At 42.2% G+C, this 16,603-nt stretch overlaps 1 protein-coding gene across 1 annotated transcript; it reads right to left on the bottom strand.

The window, feature by feature from the left end:
* Positions 1-277: 277 nt before the first annotated feature.
* Positions 278-15,900, bottom strand: LOC139306797 (fibronectin type III domain-containing protein 4-like). The gene is made up of 7 exons (XM_070930751.1): positions 15,816-15,900; positions 8,109-8,224; positions 3,921-4,022; positions 2,050-2,152; positions 1,367-1,456; positions 1,106-1,275; positions 278-319 (listed from the first exon to the last, which is right to left on the bottom strand). The coding sequence occupies exons 1-7, from the start codon at positions 15,895-15,897 to the stop codon at positions 278-280; spliced, it is 705 nt and encodes a 234-aa protein (XP_070786852.1). The 5' UTR covers positions 15,898-15,900.
* Positions 15,901-16,603: the final 703 nt, after the last annotated feature.

Here is a 16,603-nt window from a genome sequence, read left to right as displayed (position 1 = left end):
TCGTGTTGTTCTGAAGTCCTCCACTTGAGTTCATTCATGCTGCAGGAGGCCAGTGATGCTGCAGTCTTCTGCCACTAGAGGGCAGCAGTCGTCCACTTCCTCCTCACTTTCCGCTTAATTAGATTTGTATGGACTGCTTCTTACTTGCCCATATTTTACAATAAATCAGACTCTCAGCCAGGTCTATAAATTATCTATTTGTCATGATAATCCCTCCGAAAGTGGCTCGCTCCACCCGTCCCGCGCTGTATGTCCCAAAAACCAACATCCACACTCTCTAGACTCTGATGATGCTGATGGAGGAGGAGGCTCTGTGGAGCTGGAAGAGAGAACACACATGAGTCATAAACAGAGAGGGATATCGCATATGTGAACGTGACTCATACACAGGAAGGCATGCGAGTGTGTGGGCCGCGTTCACATGCAGCGCCACGTGCCTGTCAAAGATTTACGAACTAATCAATGACCGGTGAATGTGCGAGAGTCTGACATTTAATGCACAAGTCTAGAAGCTCCCAGTGGGCGAAGCTAAAAATGTCAGAAATTTGAGATAATTCTCACTGTGAGGAGGAAGACGAGGGTCTCCTTGTTATCCAGGCAACCAGACATGAAATTAAGCATCTCGTTCTTGTTGTTGTTTTAAACTCATCGCTGCCAAAACAAGTTTTTAATAAATACTATTTCAACTTGATCCCGTCAACTTTAAAGCTGCTTAATAGAATACAGTATAAGAGGAAAACGCACTGAAGAAATTCCTTTGAGACGCAGCCCATTCATAATCTAAGTGTGGGAGAAGTTTGCCCTCAGAGCTCTCTTGCAGGATAAAGAGCAACAAAGTCCAAGCAGGGAGCAGGATGAGAACACCTTTCATCAGTGTATTTGTCGTGTGTCTTATTGAACCTGTTGACTGCTCCAGTCTACCCTCTCCCTCTCTCTCTGTTTCCAGCCTGGTTGTTTTATATTTAGCCATGATGGCAGCAGCTCCGGTTGCTAGGAGATGCTCTGATGCAACTACAAAGGCTCTTCAGAAGAAACAAAATACTCCTGGTACCCAAAGAATGATCGTGCATTATGGAGAAGAGCTGAAACAAAATGGAGGCGTCACCCTGCTGCTGCGTACGGCTCCGTTGTGGTAGATGGGCGAGCTGCCGGCTGAGGCGTTGTTGTAGTAGGAGGAGGTGGCGCGGACCAGCGGCCTCTTGGTTTTGTCCTTGGTGCTGCTGGAGTCGTTGTCTTTTATGATGTCGTACTGTCGGCAGAACAGGGCGATGACGGCTGAGGTGGAGGGAAAGTAAAGACAACGTCAGACACGCGCAAGAAAAGCAGATATTCTTACACTTACACACACACACTCATCCAGGCTGACCTGCCCACAGCAGCAGCACAGTGGTGATAATGAGCAGCTCTCCTGTCTGTAAGTGAGGAGTCATGCCCAGACCCTCCATCGCCGGCTCATCTGAGGACAAGTAAGCACTCAAACTTTATTAACAAGGACGAAAAAGAAGTCAATCCACACTAAAACCGAGCCAGTGCTAGCCGTTTCCCCCTGTTTCCAGTCTTTACGCTAAGCTAAGCTAACCGGCTGCTGGTTGTAGCTTCATACAGACGGGAGCGTCTGTTCTCCAGCTCTATATCATCTTAATATTAGGCACATTTATGTTCTCATCATCCACCTACAGACGTTACACTAAACTTATAATGAACCTACGGCCGCAAGTTTTCTTGACATCGATGTCTCCGCAGCGGCTGTATTTAAAATGTCCATCTCCCTTTGTACTACAAAGACAGCAGTTACATGAAAGTGGCATCGATCTTCTCCTCTAACTCTCAGCAAGAACGCCTGCAAGCTTTAATGATTTATTAGCTTTGTTAGCAAGGTCAAGAGGGCGGTTGTTCTGTCTTTTTGTAGTCAACAGGGAAAGAATTAGATTGATGGAGGTCGAACCTTCTGTGTATTTTTAATACTTTTCCTGCTTTTTCCTCTTTAAAAAAAAATCTAATTTCAAGTGATTAGTTGTGAGTCGTGTGTGTGTACGTGGGTTTATTTACGGTGGTCCAGGACTCCGGCTGGATAATGGTCACTCCTCTCCAGAGTCCTGAAGTGGACGGCCCGGCTGGGTTGGCTGTCACCATGCGGCCCAACAGACTGCACCTAAACACCCCCCCCCCCCCCCCCCCAAAAGAAGACAGAGGTCTTTAGGTGAAAGTGTGCCATACTCCTTATATTTTTTAAAGGAAATACTGAAGCTAACATGGAGCCATTTCATCACATTTTCTTCTTCTAATTCTGATTTACAGCTGAACACAAAACACGGAGTACACTCCCCGCTGACATTAACGGAGGATTATGTAACGATGACAAGAAACTGGCTCGCGAGGGTATATTTAGCGTGAAAATGGTGCTTTGGTTTTTGGCCGGGATCCTGAATGATCGTTGGAGGACGAACAGTAGACGCAGACTGCTTGGAAGATAACGGGGGGTGTAGATTTGAGCTAAAGGCTAATTTGGGGACCTTCTTTGGGACCCAAAATTGATGCTGCTTGCAAGAAATGAAAAAAACAAAGTCTGATGGTGCGTTTCTCATTCAAACAGAACATTGAGATATTTCCAGCAGCTACAGTTTGATAACAGAAAATGTGAAGTTCAACAATCACACAGGGAGAGAAATCCATCACAGAGGCACAATTACATCCACAAGAGGTCTCAGCCGCCGCTGTCTCCGCCTACACATCCAACCCAAAGGTTGAATGAGTTTTCTGTGGAGGTTGCTGCAGGTCGTTTGAGAAAAATGACTAACCAAGGCACTTCCTCACAAAATAAGTCCTTGAATTAATCTAAAAGTATGCAAAGGTTTGTCCTAAGTTGCAAATTCGGTCTCTGCAAACTGTCCTTGAGCAAAAACACCAAGCCCTAAACTACTAATCCTCTCACTCTGGACAATGATACAACTCTTCACCAAACTCCATAGGGAAATTCTCTTCTTTTTGTACCTCTCTTCTACAGGAAGGTCAGAGGTGGAAAGTCCAAATGTCAGCGCTCCCGGTGCTGGCGAGGCTTCTGTGCATTGCTCAATGACACTTCTGCAGGACATCTGCTTGCTGACGAGCACATTTAACCGAGTCCTCCAATTGAAGGACAATCTGTATCAGTCTATTAAGCTGTAATGGATTATGAAAAGTTTAATAGAGTCATGATAATGGAGTCACATTAGATACTCCTCCTTCAGAGAGTTGCTGTAGTTTGAGCTGCAGTTTGATTTATGAAACTTATTTATGAGCTATAATAACTAATAGATAAACCTTAAATAAAGTGTCTGTTAATTATCCACTGACATGAGGTTAATAAAATAAGAGCTCATTTCTAAAATGCAATTCATCATCAATGAAGTTCTGTAGAAAGTAAAATAAGTCCACTTGCTAGCTTTTTCCAGAGCTTTCAACATTTATAACAATGAATAAATGGTTTATAACACTTATAATTGTTTATGGATGTGTTTAAATCTACTGAAGACGTGTGAGTATATACAATGATGATTTTATAATGTGTTATAGAGCATTAATTAACTGTTTATACACCAGTTATGATCCTTAAATCTGTAAACAACTACATTACATAGTATTACAGTGCATTTTAAACCATCTAGTCATCGTCTATAAATGCCAATAACTACATTACAGTGTGTTATAAACGGTTAATTAGGGGCTGCTTATAAATGCTAATATTAGGGGGTAAAATAAATGAGTTCTGCTTGATTAATTATCATAACACATGTTTATTAATGAGTCATTAGCGCATTAACTTTTGCAAATGGCTGCAGTCTGAATGATCTAGTTATTAGCGCGAACGTTTATCCTTTATTAACCATTAATTAAGTCGCAGCTTATAAACCTGCAGGTGTGTGTGTGTGTGTGTGTGTCACCTGGACGCTGTAGTGTGTGTCCTCGTCCAGGTCCCACAGCACACACAAGCGGCTGGACGTGTTCACCTCTCGGATGGAGCGCTGCATCAGACCGTCCTGCCTCTGCAGACAAACACATGAATATTCACACTCATGCTCACACACTTAACATGTAACATGGAGGGAATTTAAATCGATGCATTTGTGTGAGTGTGACTCAAAGAGGCCGGGCTGTAAAAGGGTTAAGATAACCTCACGAAACACCATCATGCCCAATTTAGCCGCAGAATTAATTTGTTGAATCTATTCATCGTTATTTCTAGATTTAAAGACGTAATAAATGCAAATACAATCCCTGCTGTAACAAGCAGATTCTCCTCATATAAATTCAACTCAAACACTTCACTGTCCCACCGGGGGAAATTAGGTCTGCAGGCAAGGTAACGCCAGAAATCATCATTTGGAGGAAACAGAGAAACACATGTAGAGGCAGCGATACTCTGACTGCAGAGTCATTCCATGCATTGTTCATATCAAAATGCTGCTTATAGCCACTTATTTCTAGACAGGAATTACGAAAACAACAGCAGGAATCTTTAAAGTCGGAGTTTACAGCGGATGCTCAGTTGACTCTTTGTGAGTCGAGCCTGAAGCATCTGAGTGATCTTTCTTTGCACTTGAATCAAGCAATTTACACAGAGAAGACTTTCTAAAATCCATAATCACGTCTTGACATTGAAATCTAAAAGGGTTAACACCTGCCGAGCACTCCATTTATCTTCACAACGTGCTTTGTTCTGCTGTGTAAAAGTCTACCCAGCCAACGGTGGGTGTTAAAGTCTAAAGCTTTTGAATGAAGTTCCCCCGGTAAGTAAATGTGTCTGTTCAGCACTAAAAGCTGAAGAAGAGTCAATAAATAGACGGCTGGCAGGACGCTCGAGGCTCTCCAGATGTCTGAATCACCAGAGACTCAGCAGAGTCCAAGTGGTGTCTCCGCCTCGTCTGGCAGCACTCAAACATCACAATATATAAAATCTTTAAAGGGTTCAACTTAATCAATACTGAGCGACAACTGGCATTACCAAATCATGTGTCGTCTACTTTTAATACACGTGATACTTGTTGTATTTCCGTTATTACTACAAAAGAGCATTTACTGAATTTTAATCAATAACGAGAAGTATTAATATATCAAATGCCTTTTGCGGAGGAGGTGAAGCACTTTTTTTCAGCCCTGAGTCATGCCTGCCAGGTAACGGCAGGCCGCAGGCAAAAAAAAAGACTTGCTGCTGCTCTTTTAGCTCAATAGCTGCAAGTGGCAACATTTGATTTTTGCCTCTGTTTCATTATATTTTTCTTAATAAATGCCACTTTTTTAAGATTCCCTTTAAAGTTTTCCAGAGGCCTTATATGGGAGGAGTGTAGTGATTATATCAAACTGAAACTGATCAAATTTGGTGGAAAATACGCCATTTACCTTTGATGCAATGTCACTCATAAGGCAGGTGAATTGTAATGAGACAATTCAATTATTTTACTATAATGATGAACTTGTTAAATGAAAGGTTTTGCAGGTTTGTGGCACTTTCCCCAAAGAAAAGATCAGCGTGTCCTGTTTCCTTTTCAGTCGGGTAGATTTTAGCTTTTAGCTTGGTTAGTTATGGTTCGGCTGAGACAAGCTGATGCCGCTGAGACTTTTAAAAAAAGGTCGTAACCTCAGTAAAATGTGTCTCCAGAGCGGACTGACCCTGGAGTGTACAGGTGAAGACAAAGTTTGGTTACAGAGCTATTTTTAAGTCGGCGGCCTAATGCATTTGAGCAGTGAAGTGCAGCAGATAAACAAATCTCTTCTCTCTTCTTGTCACAGGCTGACAGTTTTCCTCTAGCAGCAGGTTAAGAAACCTCAGAGCACGCCTACAGTTTAAAACAGACACTATCTGCAGGCGCAGCATGGATTTATTTGATCAACGTCCACCCACACATACACATCAATCATCAATTAGCCTTGTGTTTGGGATAGTTTGGGATTTATGAATCAGAATAAGGATTATTAGGAGTTTGTGTGTGTCAGATATACAATCTCAAATTGGGTTACTTCCTCTCTGTGTGTGTGTTTGAAAGCGCTGTTGCATAATGTGTGAATCTCGGCAGCCGGAGCTCTGGGATTTGGAACAACTTCAGATGAGCGAAGAAACTCTTTGTCTGAGCAGATTCGCTCGTCCTGCTTCTCCTTCACAAACAGAAGGCTCAGCTTGTTACTGAAAGATAGTGTATATGAAGTAATCTCCTAAAGCAGACGGCATGTGGGTCCAAATCAAGCTTAAAGCCTGACATGGGATCACTGTTGAGTGCAGCACCTTTTATATAACCGCATTTCTTGAGATTCCTCCGCCCTTTTGTACGTTTACACCCTCATCCAGAGCAACTTTTGATGACTAACAGTAGAAAAAAAGGAGCTCAGTAGATAAAACCTCCTGCATGGATACCCGCTGCATATCTACCTGCTCCCATCACCTCCCCTATTAATATTTGAGCAAGGTTTTTACATAAGTGCTTTCTGAGGTTATGGCAGGAAATGTTTTACATCCCCATCCTCTGTTTTCTTGAAAATGCCACAAGGTTGATGGATTCTGAGTCAGACGTGAGGAGACTTAAAGAAAAAAAAGGAAAAGGAGTTGTTTGGCATCGCCGCCGCTGTGGATGTTCCTCCTGTGAGACGAGTCCCAGCCAAATAATTTCCACTAATGGAGACAACTCCCCCTCAGAGCTCAGCTAATGTCTGATTCTCCCTTTGCCAAACGGTGGGTGGTAAAAACTGATTAGAATGAACCAAGCTGAGAAACAGCCTGGGTTTCAAGAGATGTGAGACGGACAAGATGTGGTGATATATGTGGAGAATTAAATGAGAGTGGCTCTAGTGGCTCCCAAACAAGGGGTACAGGGTGTAGTGGCGGGGGGGGGGCATCCAATTTGAAAAATGATAAATTAGAAATGATATCCACATAGCCAGCAACAGTTAGCTAAAGGGAATTGCTTGAAATAATTAGCTTAAGTAGTGTACAAATGGTTGAAATATTAGCTAAAAGTAATGGATAAAATGTTAAGCTAGTTAGCTAACAGTAATGGATAAAAGGTTGAAATAGTTAGCTTAAACTAAGTGGTTGAAATAGTTAACTGTAATGGATAAAAGGTTGAAATAGTTAAAAATAATAGATAAAAGGTTGAAATAGTTAAAAATAATAGATAAATGGTTGAAATAGTTAAAAAATAATAGATAAATGGTTCAAGCAGTTAGCTAAAAGTAATGGATAAAATGTTAAGCTAGTTAGCTAACAGTAATGGATAAAAGGCTGAAATAGTTAGCTTAAACTAAGTGGTTGAAATAGTTAACTATAATGGATGAATGGCTGAGGTAGTTAGCTAAAGGTAATGGATAAATGGTAGTAATGGATAAAATGTTAAGCTAGTTAGCTAACAGTAATGAGTAAATGGTTGAAATAATTAGTTAAAAATAGATATATAAAGTCATGTATATGCAGTGAAATAGCTAAAACTATTGGATACAATACTAATTGGATACTTGCTGGAAACTTTTGTAATCAGGAGATTTGCTTTTCATTTAAAACTACCCGGGTCAACCAGCACCAATCCTTGACATTAACAAGCCTTTCAACAAGTTAAATGTTCATGAGCAAATCCCCTTGACATTCCCAAACTTTTAAAAGGAGACACCCCTCGTGATTCAAAGTGTCTTCGGGGTAAAATGCCGACTGCCCGCTGGCCTCGGGAATGACGCAGCGTTTTAAAAAAAATCCCTGTGGACAGCAGGACGAGAATCCACTCCTCGAGAGATGAAGACGACCACAAAAAATACATAATTCAACTTTGGAAAAGCTGTGCTATAGCCCTGAGCCTGGCAGCGATCCAACTTTTCTGGGCATTCAATTCATAATTTATATCCCTTCAATTTGTATCCCTTCAAAATTAATTGGCCTTTGAACAAATGAGCGTGCGGAGACAGAAAGGGTTACATCAGGGTAAATCTGACACGAGGCAGATTGACTGAGTCTAATGAGCAGCCTGACAAATTATTTTTCAAGCTTTTTGGGGATTAAACCAATTAAGAAAAATCAATCTTTGAGCTCAGATGCCATGCATGCTGATAGTAAATATTCACACACACACAGTCATGATACTACTTCACTGTACCTGCTGTGAGATGGCGTATCCAATGACAGTGTCTCCCTGAGGGACGTTCCAGGTCACCATGGCCGAGTGCGCCCTGAGCTGGGTCACCGATACATTCACCGGGGCTGCTGGCACGGCTGTTAACACACACACACACACACACACACATTTTTATTACTTCTTACGGACGGTCAGTTACACACTTTATAGTCTACACATCTAGTTTGCAAAGCATTCATGTCCTGCTGCAGCAAAGAAAACACAAAGACAACAGGAAACCTTGTTTCAACCCTGAAGCCAAATCAAAACAAAGAAATTCATAAAAGATTTCAAGTTCTCAGGAAAATTAATACATTAAAGATGAATAAACTGACATGAATAATGCACATCAGCCCCTGGCTTCTCCTAAAGACTGTTTTAACAAGTTTAACAAGTCTTTCTTCCATGTTATTGTTGCATTTTGTTTTATTTATCATGTCCTTCTATATATCTTACTTGTTGAGGCGTATATTGAATAAAATTGACTTGCCTGTCCTTGTGGAACAGGAAATCAGAGAAAGTCAAAGCACAAAATGGCTAATTGAACATCTGCAACTCAGCTACCAAGATACTCGTTTCATGCCACAAAGTATTGCTAATTGTCTAATCAAGTGGTTCCCAAACTGTGGGTCGGTGAAATACAATCTGCTACACCAAACTGTGTTGTTTTTTTCTGTCTTTTTGTCTAAATGTAGCTTAGATTACCAGTTTCCCCCTGTTTCCAGTCTTTATGCTAAGCTAAGCTAATCGGCTGCAGCTATGGTTGTAAATCCAGTTTTTGTTTGTATCTGATTGAGGAAAAACTTTCAATAAAATGTAAAAAATATGATAGAAACTCCTTCAAACCTGAACCTTAAACACTTGCATTGATGCTGTGGATATCTGAAGGGGCTAATAAACAAATCTCCTCCAGGTCTTTGAGTGTCCTGGTCTCCAGCTGGACGTCCTGAACACATCAACAAACACTAATACTCCATCATGTACACGTGTGTTTTAGTCAGTGTCTGTCCAACTGTCCTTCAGCAAGACACTTCTCTGTCAATGTGAGTTGCTGTGGATTAAAGTGTCCACACACACACTGTACTTACTCACTTGATGGCGCTTATATTAACGATTCTCTGGGGGCCGGTTAAAACTGATGGGAAGTCATGAAGTGTTCGTTGAGAGAGTGGGATTTTCTTTATGTCACTAGATCATCAGTAGAAGCTGTGACCTCCGCTGAGAGGGAGGCAAAGAGAACGTAAACAAAAGAGAAAACTATGGATTTTGTTTTTGTTTTTTCATGAGGAAAACAGCTGGAATCAGGACGGAGGGAAATGAAAACGAGAAGAAATAAAGGGTTACGGAAAGAGAGAAAGAGGGGAACTGGAAGCTTTTGCAAAAGCTGAACAGATGGAAAGAAAAAGAAAGAAACTGTCTGCAAAATACAAAGAAGGACAGAAAGAAAGACAAAGACGGACAGAGAGAGACAGGAAAACTGAATAAGACAGAAAGACAGCAAGAATGAAAGAAAACAAGACAAAGAAAGAGGTAAAAGAGAGGCAAATAGACGGGAAGGAAGCCAAAAATTTTACAATAAATGAAACAAAAAGACAGAAAGAAAAAGACAAAACGGAAAGACGGGCACAACAAGGCAGAAAGACAAAAAAATAAAGACACCATGAGACACGAAGAAGACAGAGAAGAACAGGCCTCCTCCATGACTTCCTCTTACTGATGATTTAACATCTAATGGAATCAATAACTGGATTTTTACTGCGAGTCAGGAGCTACTGATGACTTCACTTCATCCGCTCCAACTTCTTCTTCTTCTCCTTCTTTTAGTGCAGGACGAGAATAGCGCTCCGTATTTCTCATCAACTTCTCTGGCTGCAGAAAGCAATTAATATGTGCCCACTGGACGAGTGTGTGTTTGTGTGTGTGTGTGTGTGTGTGTGTGTGTGTGTGTGTGTTTCCATGTGTTTCATATAAAAAAAGAAAAACACCATCAGAAGGGAAAAGGAGTCGGTGCTGCAGCCAATTAGGACATCAAGGCTAAAAAAAGGACATTAAGATGCTGAAGTTTTGCATTAAAGTCACACTTTTTCAAATTAGCTTCTCATTTTATCATGAAAACAAAGCCGTCTTGTTTGGAGAGGCGTCAACCGAAACATAAAAATGACAGCAGCATCGCCTCCCCAGAAACAAAGAAAACTAATTTCCAGGCTGCTGGAGGCGGCAGCAGCGACACCAACTCTCCGAACAGACTCCGTGGAGTATGACCGTGAATGTCAAGCTCTATCTCAAGCTAACAAGCTAACCACAGCTCATTATGCAAGCCACAACTTCCCCCGCCGGCCTGCCTGCCTGCCAAAAACTGGTCCGCAGTCATTAAAAGGAAGGGTCCGCGGACTTTCCTTCAATCTGCCTCTGCTTGTGATGTCCTACATTTCCCAGAATGCCCTTTGACAGCACACAGGGAAGGTGTGTGAACCTGTTGCACTCAGCATGTGTAGGTGGAGTGAATGAAAGCAGAGAGTCTTTTCAGTCGAGAAAAAAAAAAAGAGCAATATTTGAGTCCACCCCAGCTGTGGCTGCAATGCATTCTGGTCTATTTCCTGATACTGTGGGCGTAGAAACCTGTTCTGTGATAAAGTCTCTGTAGAATTACTGAACGTCTTGATCTTTGTAAGGAATTGACTCCAAACCGCATGTTTAATCGCTGAATTCTTCCATTTTCTCAGATTAAACTGTGCACTATGTGGCCAAAAGTGTGTGGACACCCAAACGTTGCACCCACAAGTGTTTGTTGAACACTTTCCTCTAAAGCCAGTTAAGGATTTGCTCCCATTCAGCTATAAGAGCATTCATGCATTCATAAGACGGCGCATTAGGGCCATCGTAGGAAAAAACTACTGAATGATAAAACTTTATAATCTCACATCTTCCACAAACACGATATTGTCCAGAATATCATCCACGTACGCATGTCCACATACTTTTGGCAACGAGGTGCATCTACACGACGCCACACACTCTTTAGGAAAAACAAACATTTGTATATACAGTAAAAACATGCAGAAAATCCCATCCTCCACCTACACACACTCCACAGAGGAAAACACATTCAAAACCATGTTGTCTTGTCTCTGCCAATGACAGCCAAGATCCCACCCCCCGAACTCCCATCACATTACGGCTGCTAAATCCCGACCGCTTTCATCTGCCAGGGCTGCGATGGAGTGCACACGCGGTGAATAGACTTCTGCAATGACATTATACACACCAGGAGAGGAGATGAGAGGGGAGGCTTAGATAGAGTCAGGAAGACGAAGAAGAGACGGAGATGAGAGAGAGGAGGATGAGAGACGACAGGAAAATGACAGAACAAGGGATGAAGATGAAAGATAAAGAGGGAGCAATTATCTCGGGCAGATATCAAGAGGTGGCGAGTGAATTTTCAATCTTTTTGGTTTTGAGAGAAAAGACAGACGAAGGGCAAAGTGAGACGGATGGACGGAGAGGGGGGGGGGGGGGGTGGGGGGGGGTCAATGATGGAGGAGAGGGTGGAGGGAGAACAGGGAGTAGGAGGAGGAGTAGAGTGTAGATATTGATTAAATGATGAAATATAGCAGCTCAGGTGGATGTAAGAGAGCACACACACACATCATCATCATCATCATTGCATGCCCTTGTTTGTCCTTCATATTTTAGGCTGCTTTGTCCAAATTATTTATTCATGCCCAATTTATAATTCATTAAACATCTCAGGATGCATTTAGCTTCTTCTCAGGTCGATAATTGTTCTGTACGAAGCCAATTTTGGGATTCTGAAGTTTCTCCTCTTCGCTGAAATCACGATGTACAATATTCACCATCACGTAACATCAACATAACGGTTTCACTCATCCCTCAGCCCTCTTATTGAAAGAAAAAATGTTTAAAAAAAGAGTTTTAGTACTCGATAACTTCAATAAACTACGTCAATATTTCCAGAAAGGGTCCATTTTAACAAGCAAGACAAGAGTGGGAGGTTCTCCTACTGTCCACACTAAAACTTAAGAGTTAAAGTTCAGTGGTATGTTTGACCTGCAAAACATGATTCATTCATTCACACTCAGTTCACTTTTTTAGTGACTGATTACTTGAAAAACACTTGATACTACTGCTCTTTAAAAAACAAGATAGTCCTTTCCTTTAACATCTTGAGCCTTCTGCCAGTGTGGTGATATCATTTCAACTGTTTCACTGTGTCAACACCTCTTATCTAGGACTAACAGGAACAAACAGGAACAGGTGGATTAACCATGCTGCAGTGACAAAAGTTAAATTATAATTCAAAGAAGAAGAAGAAGAAGAAGAAGAAGAAGAGAGGAACCAGGATTTACTTTTGAGGATTTCCCACACACACAGACACACACACAGCCGGTGTTTTGATCTTTCAAGACAAAGCTCTGTTCATGTATTCTACTACGAGACGGACGAAAGCCTCCAAACGTACATTTCTTGCAGCACTACAATGACTGCGTCTCCGCAGAGACACAAACAACCGCGGGCCTCGTGACAGCTGCTGTTTACATCGTAGAGTCGTCTGTGACGTACGCCTCGGCCAGGACAGCCGCCCGTAAATCACAGCAAAGTAACAGTTTGCTGATAGACTCAGACAGTCTAATCTGGCTAATGGCTCCCCACCACTCTCTGAGACGGACGGACGGACCGGTGTGTGTGTGTGTGTGTGTGTTTGAGATACAGTAAAGACCTGCGCCTGCTGGTAAACATACAGTAAGAAAAGGCTCCCCACCCCTCCTACGTAAAACCAAGACCACGGATTCAAAGAGACGCACTCGTTTTGTGTCAAAACAATTGTTTTGTGTCCCTTTGCAGTCATTTTGTTTCATGTAATCATTTAGCATCTTTATATGGTCATTTTGTCTCTCTTTGTAGTTGTTTTGTGTCGTTTTACTGTTATTTTGTGTCACTTTATAGTTGTTTTGCGTCTCTTTGTGGTCGTTTTGTGTCTCTTTGTGGTTGTTTTTTGTCTCTGTGGTCATTTTGCATCTCTTTGCGGTGTTTTATTTATCGTTATGGTAATTTTTTGTCTCTTTGTAGTCGATTTGTCTCTTTGTAGTTGTGTTCCGTATCTTTGTAGTGGTTATGTGCCTCTTTGCGGTGTTTTATTTATCGTTATGGTAATTTTTTGTCTCTTTGTAGTCGATTTGTCTCTTTGTAGTTGTGTTCCGTATCTTTGTAGTGGTTATGTGCCTCTTTGTGGTGTTTTATTTATCGTTATGGTTATTTTGTGCCTCTTTGTAGTCTCTTTGTAGTCGTATTGAGCCTCTTTGTGGTCATTTGATTGATTTTCCAACAAGAAATGTTTACAATCATTTCACACTGGGGCTCTGGCCCCGGGGCCCGAGGGGTCAGACCGATTCAGAAGAATGATTATATAAAGAAAAGACGTGCTAGATAAGAGTTTCAATTCCTGTGTAACTTTCTGTGAGTCAACTGAAAGTTGCAAGTCGTTTTATGATTAATGACCTCATTATGCAACAACATTTTTGAAGTGGACCCAAATGTCGGCAATTAGCCGAGAATTTTAATTCGACCTCGGTCGGACAAGTTGAGTCACGTCCCACAAGAAGCCATCAAACTGAGTTCTGCTGAATTCTTGAGCAGAAACAACTGAAACAACCAAAGTAGAAGAAAGCCGAAAAAAGGAGACAGGGATCTGAGCGAGCAAAGAGAATAAATAACAATCAACAATGAGCACAGCAGTGATACGAAGCAGCAGAGCAGAAAGAGAGTCTTCTCTGCATGAATAAAGAAGCTCCTTCTTAATAAAGACCTCCTGTGGCCGCAGTTGGTGCATTTTCATGATCCCCTTCATGCTGCAAATGTTCCTTCTTTTGAGCTTTTTTCTAAAAAAAAAACCTCGTGGAAGCTTTTCATCTAATTCCACGTTTTTTTATCTGAGAGCAGCGAGATGCAACACAGACGTCCAAGCAGACGAAAATGTGTCTTCTTGAGATTCGTTCTTGACCGTAGTAACAGCAAGTCTTACAGCAGAGGGGGTACAGTAGTCGTTAGGGGACAGAACCCGGGATAATGTGAAAAAGTTGCTGCCTTTTTGGAGATTTGGTGCGCATTAACGCTGGAAAACGCAGACTTACGTAGAAAATACAGGCGCAAAATACATCGTCTGAGCCCTAAAACCTAATTTTTTTCTCAAGGAAATCAATTTGTCTTAAACAATAATAACAACAAAAGGCACCACATTCAATAAAAACTAACCACGTCACCATGAACTACCACTAGATGATCTGAAACACATGAAACTGCTTATAAGAGGAACATGACAGAACTGTAAATCCTGCAACTGAAAGCTCTGGAACAGCTACTAAATGGACCTCAACCGTGAGACTTGTTTTGCACAATCACATCGTTTTCCGGAGGTTTGTGTTTGAACTGAACAGGTTGTTTTTCGTGAATGAAAATCCTCGTTTAAACCCGATGGCAGCAGGACGCAGATGTTTACGTTTAAGTCATGAGCGGAGAAGACGAGGGCCACGTGGGGGAAACATAAAAAGCCACACTTCATTGGCTAAATCAATACGCAGCCTCGTAAACGCAGATTAGCTCCCTCTTGGCAATCAGCTGAGGAGAGGCACGCTGACTTTGTTTCGTTTGCTTTGATTTTAACCTTGTGTGAAGATAAAGAGATGAAGAGATCTGACGAGCGGTTTGGATGATTTAAGTGCCTCTGCGTTCCTGCTACAGCTAATTAAACAGGCCAGAGAGCACGAGAGAGGGATTGCTTTGAAATTCAATCCCCTGATAGACATTCACTTAAGGTTTTGACAGTTTTATGACAGCTGTTTGTCTCATTGAGCCCCCCCCCAAATCACCCCAAATCAAACAGACGAAGCAACACGTTGATGTACAGCTGTGCTTAAAGCTGTTGTTGTAGATCAGTCTTCAAGGCAAGCACCTTCTTATTTTCATACAGTGTGTGAGTTTATGAATATTTGGAGGGTTTTTAGCCCTTTGACATCCTGTTTTGTTCCCTCTTTAGTAGCTTGCACTGAGGACCATAATTTTGTCCCTTTTTTGTCCAAAATACAGTATAAATATCTGCATTTTCTCATGTCTATGCTTCATATTGATTAAAGATTTTCTGAGGATGAAAACCAAGAAATACAAATGACTATATGTGAAGAAATGAAGGAAACTAGGAGAATTTCCTTTGTTTTTTGTTGTTTTAATGTCTGATGATCTCCAAAAGAATAAAATGTTCTTCCGTCGTCGTCAGAAACACCTGAACGTTCACCTCACCTGCCTCTCCTGCCATCATACTGCTATTACAGCCTATTAATTCTGTTATTTCTGTTAATATTAAACAGAAACGATCATTCCTCTTGTCATCAGTCAGCTTATATTTGTTCTCCGACGAGAGAGAAATAAAAAACAGATGTAACACAGGTTCATGATGTATTTCAGAATTGTTTGATGAGATAAATGTTGTGTTTTTCTAATGCAGTTTTGCACGTGTGCTCATATTTGATTCTGCTTGTATTTGATGCCAATAAGGCACCTTTGACACACACACACATATCTCATTATCCTGGTGCATGATTATCTGGATTAGACCAGCTGTTTGCAGCTGGAAGTCAGCAGTTATCTTTGATGCATTCACATTTTAAACAGACTCACTTGCTCCGACCATCCCCGGTGTTTGCCAGCAGGCCAGCAGCAGCAGCAGCAGCCCGAGGTCCAGGTGAGGAGACGCGGTCATAACCTTCTCTGTCTCCGCGCACACACGCGCACACCTCTGGCTCTTCAGCACGCCTCCTGCTCTTCCTTCAACCCCCCTCCCCCCCTTTAACTCTCCTGCGTTTTACTGGAAGTTTCCCCACAGGGTCACCACTGTTCCCACACCATCTCCACCTCCTTCCCCTTACAGCCGGAGCCCGCTTCCTCTCCTGCGTCTTTTATCCCCAACTTGCACAAAGTAGGTCAGTAGGTATGCAGCTGCGAATTCAAATATGCTGAATGAATATGAAGCGACACTTCTCGGTCCCTTCGCCGGGGTGTCAGACGCGCAGCGGAGCCCGCATATTCCCGCAGGAGCCTGGGGAGAAGCTAACAGGTAGTTCGACCCTCTCCGCCACTTGTCCTCGGCTCTGCTTGTGTCTAGCGGGCTCAATTTTGCGTCAAACAGCCAGCTGGAGACGCATAAACCCGCCTCTCTCCGCTGCAGGTGGAAGGTCGCGGACAGGCTCAGGCGGGTCCGGCTCTCATTTCAGCGAAGAAGAAGCCAGAAACATCCGCGTTGTTTGAGGATTTCGCTGAATAAGGAGGGAGAGGAGGACAATAGGGGGATAATTCGGCACCCGAGGAGGCGCAGGAGCGCAAAGGTGGTCCGCCTCATCCGGAGGGCTGCTTTAATCTGACAGATTATGGGAAGCCCGCAGGATCAGAAAATGTCTGTCTGCAGGAGC

The sequence above is a fragment of the Enoplosus armatus genome, chromosome 24, assembly GCF_043641665.1.
Source record: "Enoplosus armatus isolate fEnoArm2 chromosome 24, fEnoArm2.hap1, whole genome shotgun sequence".
NCBI lineage: Eukaryota > Metazoa > Chordata > Actinopteri > Centrarchiformes > Enoplosidae > Enoplosus > Enoplosus armatus.
Note: the sequence above shows the minus strand (reverse complement) of the source record. Positions and strands in the feature narration are given on the sequence as shown.